The sequence below is a fragment of the Gymnoscopelus microlampas genome (assembly GCF_963454915.1).
Source record: "Gymnoscopelus microlampas genome assembly, chromosome: 20".
Taxonomy (NCBI): Eukaryota; Metazoa; Chordata; class Actinopteri; order Myctophiformes; family Myctophidae; genus Gymnoscopelus; species Gymnoscopelus microlampas.
This window is the reverse complement of record NC_139957.1, coordinates 23,672,743-23,695,462: the sequence shown is the minus strand read 5'-3', so window position 1 is coordinate 23,695,462 and position 22,720 is coordinate 23,672,743. Positions and strand designations below refer to the sequence as shown.

The window sequence follows — 22,720 nt, the reverse complement described above, 5'->3', positions numbered from 1 at the left end:
CCACCTGCCAAAACATCCTGGATCATGTTGCCCCACTAAAATCCAGGCGGCCCAAAGCCAAAACCCAGCCATGGCTAAACGAGGCCACTAGAGCCGCACGTCAAGAGTGCAGAAAGGCGGAGCGTAGGTGGAAAACAAACCGAATACAAATTTACTACAACACCCTGAGAGAGAGCCTAATCCAATACCAAGACACTGTTGAAATCGAAAGAGTAAAATATTTTTCAGACCTCATCACCAAAAACTGCAATAACCCAAGAGTCCTCTTTGACACCATCAACACAGTCTTAAACCCTTCAACCACTGACACCACGCCCCTCATCACCTGTGATGTTTTTCTCACTTTTTTTGTTAAAAAGGTGTCTGACATCAGGTCAAGCATCTCACCCTCCTCATATAGCCACCCCTCACCCCCTGTGCCCAGTGCTACTCTCCGTCATTTCGAGCCTGTGTCCCTCTCTCACCTGCAGGACATCGTTTCGCACATGAAACCCACAACCTGTTCCCTCGACATTGTCCCCTCACAGTTGCTCAAAGAAGCCTTCGACACGCTGGGTCCTAGTGTCCTGTCGATTATAAATGCCTGTCTTAGCTCCGGTCATGTCCCCCAATTTTTCAAACATGCAGTTGTTCAGCCAATTATTAAAAAACCAAACCTCGATCCCACAGTCCCCTCAAGCTACCGTCCCATATCCAAATTACCGTTCATATCAAAGGTCCTGGAAAGGGTTGTATTTGGCCAACTACAATCATTCCTCGATGCAAACAGTTCACTAGAAGTTTTCCAATCCGGTTTCAGGTCACAACACAGCACGGAGTCAGCGTTGTTAAGAGTAACAAATGATTTGCTCTTGACTGTTGATAAGGGTGACTGTGCGGTCCTGCTATTGCTCGACCTTAGTGCCGCATTTGATACGGTAGACTATAGCATACTCACTTCCCGACTCAACCATGAGGTCGGCATCACAGAAATAGCATTAAAATGGTTTAAATCATACCTCCAAGACAGATCCTTCACAGTTGAAATTGGTACTGCCTCTTCCTCTCCTGCCCCCCTCACCTGTGGGGTACCCCAAGGATCCATTCTTGGGCCCATCCTCTTCTCACTATACATACTCCCCCTAGGCTCCATCATCCGTAAATATGGCATTTCCTTTCATCTTTATGCAGATGATACTCAACTATACATCCCCCTCAAGCCCGACAGAAACACATCCATCAAACCCCTGCTTGACTGTCTCACCGAGATCAAGTCCTGGATGTCAACAAACTTCCTCAGGCTAAATGACGACAAAACCGAAATAGTACTCTTTTGCCCCCCAGACAAAGCCACAGAGATCTCTGCCTCACTTGCATCCTTATCTCCTTTCATCAAACCATATGCAAAAAACCTTGGTGTACTATTTGACTCAGCCCTGAAATTTGATAAGCAAATCAATTCTGTAGTTAAGGGAAGCTTTTTTCAAATAAGGCAAATATCGCAAATAAAATCATTTCTCTCTACCCACGACTTAGAGAAGGTAATCCACGCCTTTGTTACATCACGGCTGGATTATTGCAACTCCTTGTACATAGGGCTTCCAAATGCCTCCCTCTCCCGCCTCCAGCTCGTACAAAATGCTGCGGCCAGACTACTGACTGGAACGCGTAGACGAGAACACATCACCCCTGTACTGGCTTCTCTACATTGGCTGCCAGTCAGATTTAGGACAGTTTTTAAAATCCTTTTATTTGTTTTTAAAGCTCTCAATGGACTCGCACCACCATACATTGCAGAACTTTTGTCCCCCCCTGACAACACAAGGATACTGAGATCCTCTGGCCAGAGATTTCTTAAGGCCACTACGGCCAACCTCAGGCAAAAGGGTGACCGAGCTTTTTCTGTAGCCGGCCCAGCACTCTGGAACAGCCTCCCATCCATTGTTAGGCTCGCCCCCTCCCTGGGCATCTTTAAGTCCAGACTTAAGACACACTTATTCTCTCTTGCATTTCAGCCTTAGAATCCCCACCCCCCCACACTTTCGCACAGCCATGTGTTTACCTACCACTGTTTTTTATTTCTACTGGTGTATTTAAAATGTCTTATAATGCTGTTTTTACTGTGTTTGATTTTTCAAATGTTCTTACTGTTCTTCTTGTTGTACAGCACTTTGGTCAACCTGGTTGTTTTTAAATGTGCTTTATAAATAAATTGACTTGACTTGACTAATGTGGAAGTCTGGAAGAATATGAACAACTAATACTCGGCTGACAACACATGAGGTGGTGTTCAAGGCAGTGATCATACATTCACACCTTTGGGATTCACACCCAATTTCTAGATGACGTGTCAGGCTGAGTTGGCTTAATTATTGGTCTTTTCCCTTAAACAATGATTTTCCTTGGTGGTAATAACAACAGTACACTCAGAGTTGTCATATTGTTATTTAGAAAGTTATAAAGGAAGCGTTTTGTGATGAAAATGTGCACTGTTGGCAGCAACAAACTGCCACTGAAATCTCATTTTTTGGATAATTGTTTGTAAATATTGTGTTCTGATAACATTAAAGGTTCAGATTGGTAATTTACATAAAAGGTGTCAGTGATTGTAGAAATGTGTACAGCTATCAACAAACCAATGAAATGTTTTGTACTTATTTGGAATAAAATTACAATTAAAATATCAACTATTTGCCCCCCTGGCTGTATTCATTTTAGGACCTTGTAGCCCAGCCCCAACACAAGAGAATCATCAGTAATATCCCAGACAGTTGATATCATTCAATTAGGATTCACATGCAGTGGTGTAAAGTAACTAAGTACATTTACTTAAGTACTGTACCTAAGTACAATTTTGAGGTATTTGTACTTTACTTGACTATTTCCAATTTCCAATACTTTTATTTCTACTCCACTACATCTTGGATCCAAATATTGTACTTTTACTCCACTACATTTATTTGAAAACTTGAGTTACTAGTTATTTTGTAGATTTGATTATTATTACAAAACGTACATTAGCCCTATATACATTTCTGCCATTTGAAATTAGCCGATCGCATGTGCTATTTAATTGCTGCTATTTTCAAAAGTTTTTTATACATTTCATACATTTGAAAACTTGTGAAATGGGACCTTCTGCATAATGAGTACATTTTGATACCAATATGTTTTTTACTTTTACTCAAGTAGGCCTACATTATGAATTCCAGACTTTTACTTGTAGTATTTCTAAATTGCAGTATTGATACTTTTACTTAACTTAAACATTTGAGTACTTTTCCCCCACCACTGTTCACATGAAACTTTATGAACAGATCATAATGTGTTGATCCAAAAGTAGCCTATTATTGACCTGGCTGGCATTACCGGCACCTCAACGCCCTCTGGCGTGCGTCGAGAGAACTGAAGCAGGAACATTTTGAAACAGCAGTCTGAAGATGGCGGAGAGTGAACTGAACGTGGACAGCATCATCTCTCGGCTTCTGGAAGGTGCGTTAAAAAACACATTATCTTGGAATCGAAGCAACCAGCGTTTTCATTTAGTCGAATCGGTCCTGTAGTTTGGTATGTCAGCGCACGCAGTGGTGGTTTCAAAAGACTAACACAGTATTTAACTGGAGAGCGTATTTAGGCTAACGATACCATTAGCTAACGTTACGTGGTGGCTAATGTTGATAGCTACATTTATAGCCTGTTTCGTCCCCTGTCGCTCGAGAAAAAATGACGTATTTTCAACATAAAGAGAAGCTGACGCATTTAATTTCAGATGAGAATTGTGTAATATTTGTCAAGTGACCGTTTATGGAAAGGCTCGCGCGACCCAGTCTAAGATGAGCTGCTGTCGTGTTTATAAACAATCTGTCAGCAGCAGGAGGGAACGCCTGCCTGACTTTCTCCGTTTAGTGCAGTGGTTCTCAAACTTTTTCATGTCAAGGACCCCCAAATTGAGAGTTATTAGCACGTGGACCCCCATTTGAAAAGATATGCCAGGGACCCCCATAAGAGAATATTTCTTTTACGGCTCTAGCAGTGATTCTCAACCATTTAAATTGGTCCCCCAGTTTGACATGCATTAGGGCTACGGACGGACCCCCATTTAATGGCATTTCTATCTCTTGGACCCCAATTTATATAGTAAAATCTATGTTAATTTAACTCTGAGTGTACAATTGTACACTCTCAGAGTTACAGACCCATGATGGTTCATTTGGTTCCATCTATCATTTAGCTGGGGACCCCCTGGAACTCCCTCAAGGACCTCACTTTGAGAACCAATGGTTTAGTGTTCACGGTACTGTGTCGTTACATCCACAGCAAACATACTGTGCTGTGGTGTAAAAAAATAACTAAGTACATTTTTGAGTTTTTTTATTTACTTAACTGGAGCATGTCCAATTCTCAGTACTTCTACTCCACTACACATCACATCTCAGGGGCTAATATTGTACTTTTACTCCACTGCAGTTATTTTAAAAACTTTAGTGACTAGTTACTTTCGATTATTATTACAAAACATTACCACTGTCTTCAGCCCTATGCCTACATGTTGGCCATTAAAAAATAAATAGCCGATCAACAAGCTCTCAACGCGTCGCGATGTGAGGCATTGTGAGCTTGTAGATATGCTATTTTCAAAATATTTGTTTTACATTTTATACATTTGAAAACTTGTGAAATGGGACATTCTGCATAATGAGTACTTTTGGTACTTTAAGTACATTTTTACATCAGTACTTTTAATCAAGTAAATGTTGTATTCCGGACGTTTACTTGTAACTGTATTTCCACATTGCAGTATTGATAGCTCTGGTCCATTGCCTTTTTCCCTCTCGTTCCCCTGGAAACAAGAGAGAATCTGAAAGGCAATTGACCAGAGCTACACTACTTTTACTTAAGTAACAAATGTGAGTACTTTATACACCACTGACTATGTGTCTGTCTTACTTGAGAGCAAACAATTGAAGTTTCACATTTCATTGTTATCGTGGGTTTTGCTGGTTTACTATGCAGGGATATTGGTTGGTGTGTTGGTTGGGAGAAAGACAACTCCTAATGCCATATACTAGCTCCATTAAGAACCTCACAAGAACCTCACTCCGCTATACAGCTCCGAGATATAGCGGAGTGAGAGGTTCTTAATGGAGCTAGCTATGAACCAGAGCTAGGAGGAGACAACCACACATCTGGCATTAACATGGCATTGTCTTGGGATCAAATTGTTGGATGTCAAAATGTTAAATTCCCCTTTGCCCCCCTGTCCTTGACACAATTTAATTTACAAAAAAATACAAATATGAGCTTGCATATTATCTTGTAACTTACTTACCGGTACTAACTGTACATGTATGTAGCCATCTTCACCAGTGGTTCTCAAACTTTAAAATGTCAAGGACCCCCCTTGGTGCCATTTGTATACTGTCAGAGTTACAGACTTGTAAGGGTCAATTTAGACCCCCCTAAAGGAACCCAGAGAGTCCGTGGACCCACTTTCAACCACTGATCTACACTAGAACGCAAGTTAATACGATGAAAATAATTAACATTTCCCAGAGATGTGATCATCATCACAGCAACCATGCCTTAACGTGGTGTAATAGTAATGGCCTGTCCTATCAGCTAGTTTGCATTTTGTGAAAGCAGTAAAGCACATATACCTTATCTGACTGACACACTTGGCTTGTAGGTGGACATCTTGCTGTGAGGCAGTAGCAGTACAAACAGATACACATGCAGCCTGTCACATAGCCTTAATACCTATCATTGAAATTGGACAGTGACCAAATATAGCAATCACTGGTACAAGGGCCACCAATACGCTTGTGTAGCCAAATCTCACTTCATTCCAGGGGCCGGGGCTTGTTAAGAGTTGACTGTTTGCCAGCTTTGGAAAGTTGAATTTTCTGTTCTTTGGTGAAGCTTTGGTGAAGCATGTTGTTGAGTAAGACATGGCCACGGCCACCATAAACCTCCAAAGCACCTTCAGGTCACCTTGGCACAGCTTCCACAAGAATTTGGAACTGTTGGAAGGACAGACCAGCATGTCAGCTCACAACTAGGCTCTCAAGCTCTTCCACTATCTTCGAACGTTAGAGTCTGTAATTTTGTGCTGTAAAATAAGCTGTCATTTATGTTTGAAAATATCTTTTAAAATATTTTTTAAATATATATTTTGAATTTCTGATTTCTGTGAAGCAGCAAGCTAGATAGGCTTCGACTAATTTGATTTAGGAATTACTTACTCAACTGCAAAGGCACAACGGAAGTTGGGGGGGACATCCACTTCATTTTCTGTGTATTTTCAGAGCATCTGATGTGAGACTGTTATACAGAATCATTTGAAGAGTATGTCTTGGTGTCTCAAGAGATTAGCTCACAGTATCTCTCATTTGCGTATAAACAGTTACTGATGGTTGATAGAAAATGCTTTACTCTTCAGAATCTCCCTAACCACATGAACGCTAGCATCCCTAGATTTGGGAATTGTCATATTGTAGGCTCATTCCAGTAGTATCAGATATTTACAGTGAGAATACTTTTTGAATTTATTGGAAAGATCTTCTATTTATTGGAAAGATCCAGGCATAGTAATGCCATACATTTACATTGTTTGTGGCTGTAGTACTTTAGGGAACTGTGGTGACATGACCAGTACATGCTCCTAAAAGAAATTGGAGCACAGATAAGTAGTTATGATGGAATGATTTGTGGAAATAATTGACTGTCCAAAGTAGCATGAAATCATTTTAAGGAGCATTATTATTATTATGGTTGCACTGTGGAGTCCTGTGCTAGCAGGTTGCCACATAACAAGAGTAACAGTAAAATGACGAGACGAGGCAAATATGAGTTCTTGGGGCCTGGACTGAAAATAACAGTTTGAGAAATTACTTTAGGAGCTCAATGGCCCCTGATCCTTTCGGGAAATTAGATTTTCTTATGTTAAAATGATTCTGCATCATTCAAAACTCCAAAAAGGAATATTGGATTTACAGTATGTTGGCTCTAGAAAGTTGATTATACCAGCTGCAATGATCAGAATCTTTGTTTTTTGCATTTTATGTACTGTATATGCCTACTGCACCTAAATCTGATCTGATCTGAGGAAAGCCAGTGAAACTGCTTTTTGAATGTGCTTTGCTTTGCCTTGACTAATGTTTTAAGATGTCCTTCAGTCAAGTAGCTATAAGCCTACTATAAACTCCAGAAGTTTTCCATAGCTAGTTTATCTGGGCTTTAGCATTTTTTGGCATCTAAAAGCCAAGTCCCTACTGAGTGTATGCTTATTTAGTGGAGTTAAACCTTATGGTACACAAAGTGTCACTTTCTGTTGTCAGTTTTAGCTCTATAGTCTGATCATTGCTGTGCTTTGTTCAGTAACAGAGTTCTCCCTGTCTCTCCAGCTCTTTAGTAAACAGAAAATACATTTTCAGGTCGAGATACCAATTTTATCCAAACAGGAGAGAGAACTCATGCAGGAACAAGTGAAATCGGAAGTGATGACACAAAAAGTGGGCAGACAAAATTGGAACTTGAACACTATAACATTGAAGCTGATTATTGGGTACTCTTTCCTGATTGGATGAATTTGGCAACCCACCTCAGAATTCTGTTTATTTAAGAGCTGGAGAGATGGGGAGACCCCTGTTATTAAACAAACATTGTATAGCAATGATAACTATAATAATATAGAGCTTTACATTTCTAACAAAAACTACCTTGAAGACAGTATTTGCTTAAAAAGTGCCAGCCTACAAAAATACCAAACGGTAAACAATATATGTTAACACTGAGCAGTCAAACTTAGCTCACTCAGTCAGTAATGAGTCAGCTTCGCTATTGACTGCAGAGCCCTGCTTAATGCAATTTCATGCTTTGTGACATACACAGCTCTCAGATATTTGTAAGGCAGAGCAGATAGTCTACTCTAGATGGCTGATAAGGAAATTGATTGTGTGAAATTGATGTTGTGAAGCGCAAGACCACTTTAGTGAGGTTGGTTGAGCTTTATAGCTGCTTGTTTTGTCACAGCATCACTGCAACAACAACATTGCTCTCATTTACTCGCCTCTTCTCTCTAGGATTTACAGAGTTGGATTACGTGATTAACGAGAGTGAGACTTTGAGAGAAAGTGTGTGTGCGGAGCCTCCGTGTACATATGCATGTTTGTGCGTGTGCATGCCTGAGTGTGCTAACTAAGCCAAGGGACACTAAGCCACACCAATACACCAATTAATCCATCTTAAACTGTTGCTTGTGGTACCATTCTGCAATTTGCCAACAAAAAGATGGAGAGGAAAACGCTGTAGGGGAACTCTCTGCCTACCACACTCTAATTTGGCCAGGCCTAGCTGTCCTAAATGGGAATCTGCAGTGGGTGTGGGTAGCTCCAGCTTGAGGGCAAAATTACTTGTAGTTATTGTATAACCCAGCCAATGAGCTGGTTTGTCACTTTCTTCTTAGCGTCAAATGCAAATCTTCCCACGATGCTTGGTCTAGCATTAGAAACTTTGGCCGTCCACTCATGTTATTGAAACGAACAGTTGGTCACCATTTCCATTTTACACCTCTATTTAGCATTGTATTCATTCATTTTGGACCTTGACCATGGTTTACAGGTCAGTTTTACTTGAGGCTACATTATGTCACATTATGAATTATTGTGTTTATGCCAGATGAATGGCTGTTAATTGGGAGGCTGTCAGTGGTAAATTATTGGCCTGAGTGTAATAAAGGAAAAAGAATGGCATAGAAAGAAAACGCTTGTTAAAAGTTTCTTTTATTGGTATTTTTCCAAATCGCATACAAGCCAATAAGACAAAAGCACACAAAAAGAGTATGTTATACGGCTGACCTTCGATTTATTTTTTGAAGTCCAAGCTTCTGGGCCTTATAACGATAAAAATTCGAAGCTACAACGACGGGGCCCGGCGGGGGGGTAATGCCGCTCCACGCTCCGGGGGGCTGTTGTCACGCTCGCTATTCGCTCAAGTTCATCCCTCCCCCGTCAGGCCACCCTAAACTGAAGACGCAACTCGGATTAGCTCATAGTGTATCAGCCAATAGCTACCCTAATAAGGAAACTATTTTCATGTTCTCTCAGCTCAAAACACAGCTCTCGAACCACCACTCTCAGCTAGCCAACACGTGCAATTTTCTTTCTTATATTTATCATCTTTATATAAATCTGTACTCTGAACCCCATGGCTGAAGTCCAGAAAGTAGGCTTAGGATCAGAGCCAATAAAACCCACACCATTTCTGAAAAAGCAAGCAGCCCTCATAGTCTAAGCAACAGCTCTGTTACGTAGAACTTCTTAGCTTACCCAAGCTGAGGATCAACTCTATAAAGCTTTAGAAGCCCTACGCACACTATTTATGTTAATGCCAAGATGTTGGTGTTTGTCCTACTGTTGTATAAAAGTATGTGTATAATAATAATTGTGTGATGTGATATTTTTTGCTGGCCTGATTCTAATGCGGTTGGTGGGCATTGGTGGTGATGGCAGTGCTGCAGCAGTGATTAATGATGCCAATGTTCTTGTCTCCTCTCCAGTGCGAGGATGTCGTCCGGGAAAGATAGTCCAGATGACCGAGGCAGAGGTGCGGGGGCTCTGCATCAAGTCCAGGGAGATCTTCCTCAGCCAGCCCATCCTCCTGGAGCTGGAAGCTCCCCTCAAGATATGTGGTCAGTTGTGGCCCATGCTGTTCTCAGTGTTCTATAATCTGTAGGGTATATCTACATACTGTAGTACAGACAAAACAGAATAATTCTCTGCGTGTAAAGTTGTGCACAAGCTCCTTTTACAATTTTATGGGTAATATGAATTTTATTTCAGGAATTTGTTTTGATTAATGAATGCATATAGATATAGAATCCTGACTGCCTTCCTGCCTCCCTCCACATTATCTATGATTAGTTATACCTCAAATCATTCACATATAGTTAAATGAACAGACAGGTTATCAGCATGCATTCTTTGAACTACTTATCACAGTGAAGTAGGCTAATAATAGACTTATCATCTCCTGACAAATAATCTATTGGGTCTTAATAGTCGAACGTAGTCCTTGTATTCACCCTCACACACCTTAAACAAGTCTTGTAGAGCCCTATTCATTATGAGTCATTTCCATTGACATAAACTTCCATAAAACAAGTGTTCCCATGCATTATCCAGCCCAGACATGATGCAGTGGGCAGACAACACATTGACAGTGACTTATATGGCTCGGTCTAGGAAAACTGTGCACTGACGAAGGGTCTGGTGGGCAGTGAGCGTGCTTCCGTTCGCCAGAGCATTGGCCACAAAGACTAATCTTCAGACAACAGAGAAACAAGCTATTGGTTTGATGAAGCCTGGAATTTTTACTTATTGTAGTACGTAAACTGGCCCAGATACCACTGCCACTGCCTAGGCCATATTTGTCACTTTTACTCCTTTGTGACTCCTCTGCCCCTATATACTGTACATAAAGAAATGCGTGTGTCACCCTGTTACATGCATTAACATAGACAGCTAGATTTATTCATCTTCACTCTGTCCTTCCTTACATTAGAAATAACCAGCATTATCTCTATCTGGTGAGTGTCTCAAGTACATCTCAGCACACTCCATCTCTCTGCAGCACAGCTTTGAAGCTGTACACAACTCTCCCTCTCTGAACCCCGTTAATGTATTCGCCAGTCCTTCAGTATTCAACGCTGGCATTGAAATGCATAGGCCTAGTCCTGCACATTGTTTGTTTGTGGTACTCCTAAATAAAGCTACTTCCCACATACTGTAACTTTGTGCAGTTGTTATCGACTCATAGGCCTAAAATCAATATCAGATGGTAGTATACTACTTGATGCATGTTTGTCCATATAAATCAGATAGCAGGCAGCTATGTTGAAGCATGGTTGGCATTGTCATTTGATAGCATGTCATTACAGTGCTCAACTTTATATCCCTTTTGCTATCGAGTTGCACAAACGTTTAGTAATTTAGAGGGAGCAATGTTATCTGGTTCACATGAACAAGATGAAATCATAAATTGCCCCTCCAAAATGTGGTTGTTTATATCACTATGGAAAGTTCCTCCGTTTTTTTTGCTCCAATGCTATTGTTGCTGAACTTGTAACCCCATGCCGATTGCCTTGTCTTTAAGCCACATCTGAGATGATAGCCTTTCAGAGGCCTGATGCCAACTCTGTACACACAAAACAATGTTTGTGTTCAATTATTCACGAAGGCCACTAGGATGAGGTTCTGCTTTTATTCTCTTTCACATACTAACCCTAATGTCATAATCAATCAATATGTCACCAATGCACAATTTGTGCCCAAGACAGTAAAGATATTTTTCTGAGGATATCCTAAGGCCAGCATTACCATTTGGAATGTCGAAAGATATGTAGTATGTACACTTAAGTTGTTGTTGTTTTTTTTATTGTGTTATATTTCATTATTATTCGTTTTTTTTACGTGTCAAATTTCACCTTACAAGGTGTCACTCCATTTCTCAATCTCCTTTTGGGTTCAGTGTTTTGAGAAAACCATGCTCATAAATGAACTTCAACTGATATTGTATCAAGTATGAACGAGACACTTTTGACAGGTCTACAATTTTAAATCAAACTAGAACAAGTGCTCCTCGGAGCACAGGTCTCCGCCATGTCAAGTAGGTTATTGTGGCCTCCTGGTGGCGCTATAATAGGCCAATGTGAAAAGGGTGGCATTTCTTCTTAGGCCTTTCATGGCAATCGGACACTGTATTCATGTTTTGAGTAACTTTGTTCCAAAAATGTGTAGTGCTAAATTAGACCTGCTGGTGGTGCTATAACAGGCCAATGTGAAAAGGGTGGCATTTCTTCCTCGCCTAGTGGGAATATGCATGCAAAATGTCATTGAAATTGCATTCTGCGTTCATGATTTGAGGCATTTTGTTCAAAACGAACCAATCCTGCAAACTTTGGAAGCCAATCTTAGGCAATCAGGATGGAATATGGGAAATTGGACAGATCCGTCTTGATCACATGACTATAGAGATACTGTGTACCGATTTGTGTGATGTTTGGACAAAATCTGTTGGAGTAGTATAACTTTTTTTTTTTTGCACAAATCGGCCTCCTTTTTGCGCTATAACTGGCCAATCTGAAAAATGTGGGCCAGAGGTTCTGAATTGGCATCCAGGGAGTGTTTCACAGTGACCGGGCAAACGGTGCCAGAGATCAGCTGCTCACAGACAGAAGGACACACACATGGACAGGGTGCCTTTCGGCCTGGCGGAGACAATAAATCTTAAAGGAGACACACCATGAATTTAAAAAAAATATTTGATATCTAATATCATATGGTGTATGTCCCTCAAACCATTTTCAAAAGGTTTGAGCCTAAATCAACACTCAGATATACTCATCCCAAGTCAATTCTCTCAGGCTTATAAAGCACTTTCAGCTGCAATACCAAAACGTCCTGTTGGGCAGAGGGGTGCTGTACTGCGGTACTGAGCAATTCTGTCTGTCAAAATACATGGGCAGAAAGTTTCGTGATGTAAGCAAACTTGCCATAATGAGATGGCCTGTTTAGACACGCCCATTCTGAAAATCTCTGAAATGAGAATGAATTACTGAATGTTAAAAAAATATATTTTTTGGGGTACAAGAGACACTGGGGAGCCCAAAAAATAAAAATAAAATAAAAAAAAGTGAAATTCATGGTGTGTCTCCTTTAAATTAATGCAGGATTGCAGGTGTCATGCGATACCATTGTGAACATTATGGCAGTTTTAGAACATCAACATATGTGATAGATGCTTTTTGTCAAATATTTTTCATTCCAGATTTGCAATTTATTTCTTTTTTTAAATGTGTTATAAATTATAAGCTGGCAGAATTGGTTATTTTGCCATTCAACAGTGCTCAGAATAAATGGGTAATTACCCAAAATGTCCAATAACTTGGGCATTGTTGCGAACGCGGAAGGCGCCTCCGCCCAAGTGGAGCTTACTATGAAAGTCTGCTCGGCTTGTGTGTCTGTCTGTCTGTCTGTCTGTGTGCAGTGCACTGCCTGGTTGCGGCCAACAGAGTGCGCCAGAGTGCAGCTACAGTCAAAACACAAACACACAGACACACACACACACACACACACACACACACACACACACACACACACACACACACACACACACACACACACACACACACAAAGTCTGCAAATATACAATATTTTCGAGCTGTGTTCGCTTCCAGCGTTCGCGCGTCTTACTTGTCCATGTTCTTTGCTTGCTCTTGTTTTGTTGTCATTCTGAATTTCTGACTGATTTATTTCACTAAAGCCTAGTGACCTGGTCATACGATACAGAACACCTTGGTATTTTCCTCAGTTAGTCAAAAGGATGTGGTTAAATGCGACATAAATTAAATGATGCCATTATGATGATTTAATCTATGAAGTTATGACTCAACACACCGCACCCTTATTACTCTGCCTGCATGCATGACAGGGTATAATCGACCGTGGTGTCTGAAGCAATTACTTGACAATTAAATAATTCTTATGAAACTTGGTGGGAATGATCAGTAGGCTGCCCCAAAGAAACTATTAACTTTGAGTATAAAAGGTCAAGGTCAAATTAACATAATAATCGGCCATATCTCAGGAGCAGAGAAAAGTAGAACAAGAGATGGTGGGGCGGGCAGAGTAGGCACCCCCAGGTGCATTTTTACTCTCTTTGTCACTTTAAGACAAGTCTCTAAAATGTACAGCTCCAACATAGACTAGTGTTTTTCTCTTGGGATTTCTCCTTCCCTGTTCTATAATAAACATTAAATCTCTGCTGCTGCTATTCTCAGACACCGCAGAGACGGACTGTACATTATTCACCCTCACCTTACAATTCATTGTGAGAGGGCAAGGCTGGGTGCTACCCCCCCAGAGAGCCAATCCTGACACAGCCAACCTCAAAACAACCTAGGCTACATCCAGTCATTTAGAGCTTTCAGTGTAGGGGAGTATTGTGAAGCTCGCACTTGAATAATAAGAAATGTAGCCACTGACCACCCTATACTTGGTGTGGATTCAGACCAGTATTGGCTAGCTAGGAGAAGGGAGGACTTGTTGTTCCTCGTGCTCTTGGAAATGTTCAATAAGTGTAAGGGTGTTTTTGTTATCAAGCTGTGTAGTTACTTCTTGCATAACATGATGGACCACTCTCCTTCCTGCTAGTGAGGCATTCTTAACCAGTTTTCCACTGCCAGCACTGACTTCAAATGCTAAACTTAGACCATTAATAGGCTTGGAGTGACTGAATGATGCTGATTGATTGTAGTTTATTTATTTATATTTCTCCTTTTTTCAGTTGAAGGCCTGATCTAATAAAAAGGAATGCTTTCAGGAAATTAATTCAGTAATCTTCAGTAAAACATAAAAAATCACACCCGGTGTGAAATGAGCGGTGTTATTTAAAAACAACAGTGGTCATCACAGTAAAGAAAAAAGTATTTTTTTGAAGTGCGTGGTGATATTTATAGGTTATTAATTTCATCATGCGTCTCGCTAGCCAATCACAGTACTGAGCAAAGGGTGTGAATAGAGACAAATTTTCACGACGGTCTTTTCACAACGGTCCCAAACCCACTTATAGGAGCGGCTACACCGCTCAAAAAGGGGCTAAGTCCAGAAATCAATTGGGGGGGGGGGGATTGGGGGCTAAAACTACTTCTCTCCCATTTAGCCTGGTATTTCCTTGATAGCAGTACAGGTATCAGTGGATCCTCACTTCCAATCTGCCTCCTTTGGGGGCGGCAGTAGCTCAGGTGGTAGGCCTTGGAATTGGAAGGTTCTCAGTTTGATCCACAGGTCCTCCTGGCTTTATATCGAAGTGTCCTTGAGCAAGACACTTAACCCCTATCTGTTCCCGATGAGCGAGTTGATGCCTTGCTTGGTTTCCTCTGCCAAGATCAGTATCTGAATGTGTGTGTGAATAATGCACATTGTAAAGCACTTTGGATAAAGACGATATCTAAATGCAGCATTTACTAGTCATCCTCTCTCCTTACTCCTGTACAAAAATAAATAAATAGAGGTTTGAAGGGAAAACGCATACGTACGTACACAATAACAAACGTATGTAGGGTTAATATGGCCCAGTAACTTGCTCAAGGCCACCTTTACAACGGAGGACACTATAAGATGTTAAGAAAAGTATTGGCTATAATTCCAGTCTGTATTCTTCTCAGGGCCAAAGTGTCAGACATTTAATCAGGCCTATTGTTTCATTATTATTTGTATTTAGTGCCACCTTTATAATGAAGTATTGCTGTCAGAAGGAGTTGTATACACAACTCCCTTCCATCTATAACTATGATAAATGCATCATATTATTGTCTGAAGGCATCTTGAGTGGCTCTCTCCAGCCCTCTCTGTCTGGAGCACTTAGCCCAAAATAGAGCAGCTCTTTTAGTTGGTGCAAGAGGATATAAAAGGAAGCAGGTCTTGGCTGGGTTGTGAAGAGAGGGCCCCCTGCAGTGTCCCTCTGCTTCGGTAACAGTGCATAGGGTTCAGATACTGACTTGGCTGATATCGAGGCTTGCTGGTGGCCTAGGGGCCACTTGAACCACTGAAGGATTAAAGATGTGTGTATACGCAGATTACGCATGCTTGCATACGTGTGTTCGCCTGCGTGGGTATGATTAACCTGGATTGTCAAATAGTCTCTTCCTCATTTCCCATGGGCCTTGGCACTGATCTGGTCACAGCAGCGATGGCTCATTCTGCCTGCATGTGTGTCCTTGAGCTTGCAGAATTATACACAGGCCTTTATCACTTCCAATCTACATGCCCTGTAGTGCACTAAAACAAATGGACGGTGTGTTTTTGCCTGCATGGTGATGAGTGAGTGATGGGATGTCAAGGAGTGGTTAAAAACTCATTGACCAATAAAACATTGCATCTGACTGTATGCAAGGGCCTTCAGATGGGAAATGAGAAGTTGGCCAATTTAGGGTTGAGAAAGAGAGAAAGGGTGGGGCAGTACTAGACAGACAGAGATGCACAGCAATCCTACTATCCTACTATAATTCTAGTAACCTCTGTGCGTTTGTAGTGGTGGTGAAGTGGTGGTGAAGCTACCCGGTTCTCCCCACTGGCTGGACCAATTGCTCTGATTTTGCACACAGCCATTGACCATTACCATCTGAACGCAACTGTGAAGCCCGTTTTTCAATTTCATCAAATCTCAGCTTCTTATTAGCGTTTTTGTGTCAAACACTGTCGCCATGGTTACGGGGCTGCCCAGCTATGGGACGAACTACCTCCCGGGTTGCCAGATCATGTGCGCATATCCCCCCACGGATGCGCTGCGCCGACCGGGTATGGTCTAGTAATAATAACTATAATAACAGTCCGCAGCCATTGTCCATGGAAACCCTTGATCCACAGCTAGAGGGACCATAATCACGATCCATCAAAGCCATGGATTAGGAGAAGAAAAGAAGGGGAGTGGATGTATAGGTCGTGCCGACAGACATCGCAGCATCCACTGCAGAAATTAATGTAGAAGATTCTTTCGCATTGCTCTCCCCGCTTAACACCCCCTCTGCAAGAGGTCATAGAGATGTGTTGTTCATTGTAAAATCTTTTTCTTTTTGCAAACGGACTTAAATGTACTGCCTTCCCCTAGGTGATATCCATGGCCAGTACACAGACCTGCTGAGGCTGTTTGAGTACGGTGGCTTCCCTCCAGAGGCCAACTACCTCTTCCTGGGGGACTACGTCGACAGAGGCAAACAGTCCCTGGAGACCATCTGCCTGCTGCTGGCCTACAAAATCAAATACCCAGAGAACTTCTTCCTGCTCAGGGGGAACCACGAGTGTGCCTCCATCAACCGCATCTATGGCTTCTATGATGAGTGTGAGTTTGCATTAAAAAATCCCGACTCTCACACACACACACACACTCTTAGGCAAAAAAATATCTAATTTTGATGGTGTGTTTTGTATACTTCGCCAGGTAAGCGCAGGTTCAACATCAAATTATGGAAAACCTTCACAGACTGTTTCAACTGCCTCCCCATTGCTGCCATCATTGACGAGAAGATCTTCTGCTGCCATGGAGGTAAGCCAGCTAACCTTATGATCTCTCAGTTCCCCACAAGCTGTTACTTTTTCATATCCTTTCAGCCTGATATTATGTGACACTTTTTTTTCGGGTGAAAGTGTGTTATTTTAAATTATTTTCACATGACACTAAGCATGAATCAGGCTTTAAATGGAATAATATACTCTGCCTGAGGGGCCAACACTGCTTGAACTGAACAAAAAGTCAGCTCTTAATTTCCTTTTTACAGGTCTGTCACCTGATTTGCAGTCGATGGAACAGATCCGCAGGATCATGAGGCCAACAGATGTTCCTGATACAGGTATGGGTATTGTGTGTGTGAGATAATTTGATACTGAACAAGTTCACCTCTTCAATGTTTACCTTAGTATTTCTCTCTTTCATTTAACGTCTCAGTATTCCCCTTTTGAATGATATTTTTTAATGAGAAACTATTACACCAGAAGATCCTCCTTTTTGCATTGGAAAATAAGTAAGATCTTTCACTGAAGACATTCTTCCCCCAAGTGCATGTCTTTATTCTCCTTTCATGTCTGTTCATCTACCGCCTACATCTCCCCCTGTCTGCGCTTCTCTCAGGCCTGCTGTGTGACCTGCTGTGGTCTGATCCAGACAAGGACGTGCAAGGCTGGGGGGAAAATGACCGCGGCGTGTCTTTCACCTTCGGGGCCGACGTGGTCAGCAAGTTCCTCAACCGCCATGACCTGGACCTGATCTGCCGAGCCCACCAGGTAGTGGTTGAAGGAATAGATATCCTGTCTATGGATTACAATTTAGGCATTTAGCAGACGCTCTTATCCAGAGCATCTTACAAGTTCGAGGTCTGAGTAAATGGCATGAACCCTAGGCAACAAACAACAGGGTAAATAGTCACATTACTAATGTTACTGCTTTAAAGAAACTGGGATACCAGGTAACCATCAAATTTGGCATCTTGACTAAACATTGACTAAACAGCATTTGTGGTCAGACAAAAACAAATCTTAACAAAATGTGAACCAACATAAGTAACCAACATATTTACATAGTATAACTAGCATCTATCAAAATAGGCATCAAGGATGGATATAAGGTAAGAGGAGTACTGGGGGGGGGGGGGACAGCAAGGAGACAGCTGCAATAGTCCATCTTGGAGATGACTGAGGCCTTGATAAGGAGCTGGGCAGACTTCTTTGTGAGGAGGATGGATATGGGATAGCATTTTTGAAAAGCACAGATAGGAAACATAGTGGTGATCTATGGGAGGCTGTAAGGATGGAGTTGTTTGTCCATCCAACACTTTTGTCCCAAACGGGATATCCTACTCACTAGCGTGCCATTGAAGTTGTTGTGCACCTTTTTGCTCCATAGAGAATGAAACCTCAGGTGAAACTTTCCTCTTGCATACCAGATATCTCAAAGTGTAATAGATGGATTGCCAGGAATCATGCTCCCCTGAGGATTAACCATTAACATGTGATTGAATCCATGACCTTTCGTTTAGTGTCAACCTCGCCCTCACAATATTTAGCCTCACTAGTGAGAGGACGGGCTCTAGGAAAGACAATGTCAGTCTGTTGAACCACTTTAGTCTGGTTGGGTGAAAGAAACAGCATGTCCTCGAGTCCGGGGCTGCTAGTAGGGCTTTTAGAAACTTAAGCCCTATTTGCACAGGACTAGTATTACCTGGGGACCTCTGGTAATTTGTAATAATTTTTGTCATCTGTGATAGTAATCCCATGCGAATCGGCCATGTCCGTAATTTGTAAAGTTAACATTCATGGGGAAATTACCGACCATATATCGGCAAATGTAGAGGTCATCTGATAATACTAATGCTGTGTGAAACGGCATCTCAGTAATTTGGGGTTGCGTTTTCTATAGCAAGTTTTTTTGTTGTCTTTTTTCTATCTCTTTCCTGGTTGAGAATTACGGAGGCTGCATTGTGGTGCAAATAACACATTTGTACACTGAGAGTTAACTGAGTGTACAAATGGAACCAAATTGCTCTATTAAAACTGAGGATTTCACTGTGTGGAGACACAGAAAGCAAAGCTCAAATCCATCAGAAGAGTGAAATATCAAAAGATGGTGAAATGGGTGGCATGGCAGTAAATGCATCTTTCATCAGACTTATCACAAACACCCTTTTCAGTCAATGGGGATGTCAAACTCAATAGACTTGAGTAAAGTACAGACATCATCTATCCTGTGTGACTGCGCCGCACAAAACAGACATTGGAGCGGGGGGGGGGGGGGGGGGGGGGGGGTTTCTAAAATGAACTAGCTCCCTACGTAATACTAGTCCTGTGCGAATAGGTCTTTTTTATGTTTTGGATGGAATGAGAAATTGGATGGTGTGATATACATCTGATTTAATAACTTTTCTTGAGATGTTAAACATGTATTTAATTGTGTTATAAAGTCACATGTCCTCCGCTAACAGGTCGTGGAGGATGGATATGAGTTCTTTGCCAAACGCCAACTGGTCACACTTTTCTCTGCTCCAAACTACTGTGGGGAGTTCGACAATGCCGGCGGCATGATGAGCGTTGATGAATCCCTCATGTGTTCTTTCCAGGTAAACACGCACACACTTACAAGTTACAAACCTTTGATATTCATGATTAGTAATTATACTGACACACACACGCACACACCTCTTATCCATTTTCTCTATTTCTTTTAAGATCCTGAAGCCCTCAGAGAAAAAGGCCAAGTACCAGTATGGGGGGGTCAATTCTGGTCGGCCTGTCACGCCACCCCGTACTGCCCAGGCCCCCAAGAAGAGGTGAACATTCAGCCTCACCTACCCCTCTTTCCCCCCTACCCTTTCCCAATCTTTCCACCACTGCAACCCCATTAAATCCCCTGTATAGGGAATATACAGGGCTTATCCATCGCCCCGATAATTCTCCTCTTTCCTTTCCTCCTCCAGCCCCACTGACAGCTCTTTTCTTAATATGTATGTGTACATAAATTTGCTGTGACCAATCGATGTATTATTTCCTGCCTGTTTGTTGGTATTTTTGATATTATTAACAAATATACTATTTGTGGTTTTACTTGCAATGCCATTTGAGCCCCATCTTCTCTGAGGTTCTATGTTGTGTAAGGAAACAACCCCTCTGTTCAGAATGGGGAAAGTGAATGCTTTAAGAGGAATTCCTTTTGGATCTCTTAATTGAAAAAAAAGAGAGAAAAGGATGTTGAACATTGTTTTGCCTTGATTTCTCCAAAAAACAGTGAAAAGCCTCCAGATGAATTTGATTGCAGCTAACCTAGACGCTGTGTGATGCTCATCACAGCCACTTCTATCAGTTCACAGCTAACAGTTCTAACGCATTGCATCATGCGTGTGTGTGCACATATGAAGTTGCGTGTATGAATGCTTGTACGCGTGCTATGCACACTCACATTTGATATTCAACCATTTGGGGGGTTGGGGGATCCATGTTCATACATAAGGAGAAACAATGAATGGACTGGAATGAACTACACGGGCTTAAACTAATGCTGCTAGCATTGTACACTCACTGTACAAACACTCTCCCACTCTCATACATCCCGTGCCTGGTTGCCACACCCACACAAGCACATGTCACTTCTCACATAGAGGTGGTTAACGCCCTCGCAGGTGTACTTACTATTAACCTTAAAGGTAATACTCCCTGACATAAAATACTTTTAATTTACTGTGCGCTGAAAGACACTAACAAATCTTATAATTGATAACGTCTTGAGAGCCACGTACATGCTTAGGTCTTTTCCCTAGGTTTGAGACATTCATTATTCATGGTAGATATTTTAGTGCCGTGGAACCAGAGGAAATTGAACAAATGATAATGCTTTGCTAGTCAGGACCTTGTATGTAGATGCTCTTAATGGTGGGAAATACCTAACAGCATGTTCTGCAAATGTGTAGCTTACCTAACTCCTCAAGGGGTAAAATAGCAGAAATAGTATTCAGCGAACATCTGTCTTTAGCACTGCATGCACAGGATACAGTCGGCAATACTTAGTGCAGTAGGTGATTTTCTTAAGTATTAAATAGCTTGATATCCTGATAGTAATCATTGCTGTAGTGTTTGTTCAGTACAGAGGATCTCCCTATCTCTCAAGCTCTTTAGTAAACAGAAAATGCATATTCATTTTATTAAAGAGCTGGAGACGGGGAGACCCAACACACACACTATATAGCAATGATTACTCTAAGAATATAGAGCTTTAACTTAAAACATTTTTGTTTTAACTTAGAAATATCACTTAGCCTACCTTTTAATTAAAATGGAATACTAACAAAGAGCAGTCAAAGTTAGTTATTTTGAAGGGACAGTCTTGATCAGCTCTCCTCAACATCACCTGTCTGTTCAGGCACAAAATAAGAACTTGCAGGAAGTCAGGAGTGATAAACAAATTACATGGATTTCACATTACTGTGTGATAGTGGCGCCACCTGGTGTAGATAATCTTATTTTTCCAAATTCAGAGTACACAGCAAGGGTGAGTATTTGATGTTACCAGTGTAAGATGCTGTATCACTAATATCAGGAGGTACTTCAGCTCTCTTCTACTGTCCTACAATTTACCTGGTTGGCAGTTAAGCTTCAGTCTACTTCACACATGATTGCAGCAGACTTTTTGTGAAACAGTTGCCTCATTTTCTTTTTGCTCTTGTCTGTTGTATTATTATTTTTTCAGTTGTTTTTCGATGTACTCTATTCACATTGTTTACTTTATATTCACTTAATTTATTTCCTAATCATAATAACAAGGAAACTAAAAACCTGAGGTGTTACCAAAAGCTGTTTTGCAATTTGTACAAGTTGGTTTCAAAGTCTGAATTCAATAAAATGGATGAAATTAATTAACAGTTACTCCTTCCTTTTTTAGTGCAGTTTTTAAAGTGAAATATATCTCTGTGCACCTAGTTCATCCCCACTTCATCCTACTGTACAACCACATTAGTTTTGTATTGGGATAAAGCATTTAAGCCCCACAGAAGGGTTAACGTTGTAGTCTGACTGGTACAGACTACTTATTAGTTTAGTCTAGACCCTACAGAAAAATGCGATCGCAGAATTTACCGCATAATCAGCAAAATGGCACATAATTATGCGGGGGTAATTTTTTTTCAAAAAGGCCGCTGAAAAAAAGGCTGCCAAAACTGTCAAGATGAATTCAATCAGTGATTCAATCAAGTAAATCGATTCAAAATGAATTTTATTGTAATGAGACAGCATTCAGATGTACTACAGAAATGCACTTCTCTGACATTACTGAAAAACAGATGAACCTTTTTTATTAGTTTTCATTCTTGCAAAAATGAAAATGGAACGTAGTCAATTGTTAAAGGCAATTTAAACAAGTGTTATTTTTCATGAATGCACTTTCAACAAACAACCATCTGCTGCCTGACTTGCTGAGTCACTTGTGTGTTGCCCCACGGGTAGCATGTTTCTTCCCCTGCATTTTTTTCATTGCCCATTCGAGGCCTTTTTGCAGTGGCCCATTATACAGCGCTTTTACCAGCACCACGAGGAAACAGGGCAAACCCAGATGGAGGTGTGACATGATCCAGATCAGGAAAATCCACATAACTATCTTGGCAAGCAGGAGGACACAGAAGGTCAGGCCGCTGTGTGAGCTGAGCCACTGC

General features: G+C 41.3%; 1 protein-coding gene across 1 annotated transcript; it reads left to right on the top strand.

Annotated features, from left to right (window-relative positions):
• The first annotated feature begins 3,379 nt into the window (after positions 1-3,379).
• LOC311035869 (serine/threonine-protein phosphatase PP1-beta catalytic subunit-like) lies at positions 3,380-21,928 on the top strand. Its single transcript, XM_084044332.1, has 8 exons — positions 3,380-3,471; positions 9,536-9,667; positions 16,645-16,875; positions 16,975-17,079; positions 17,312-17,383; positions 17,662-17,813; positions 19,508-19,642; positions 19,752-21,928. Exons 1-8 carry the CDS (start codon positions 3,420-3,422, stop codon positions 19,854-19,856), a joined length of 984 nt encoding a protein of 327 aa, XP_083900458.1. The 5' UTR covers positions 3,380-3,419; the 3' UTR covers positions 19,857-21,928.
• Positions 21,929-22,720: the final 792 nt, after the last annotated feature.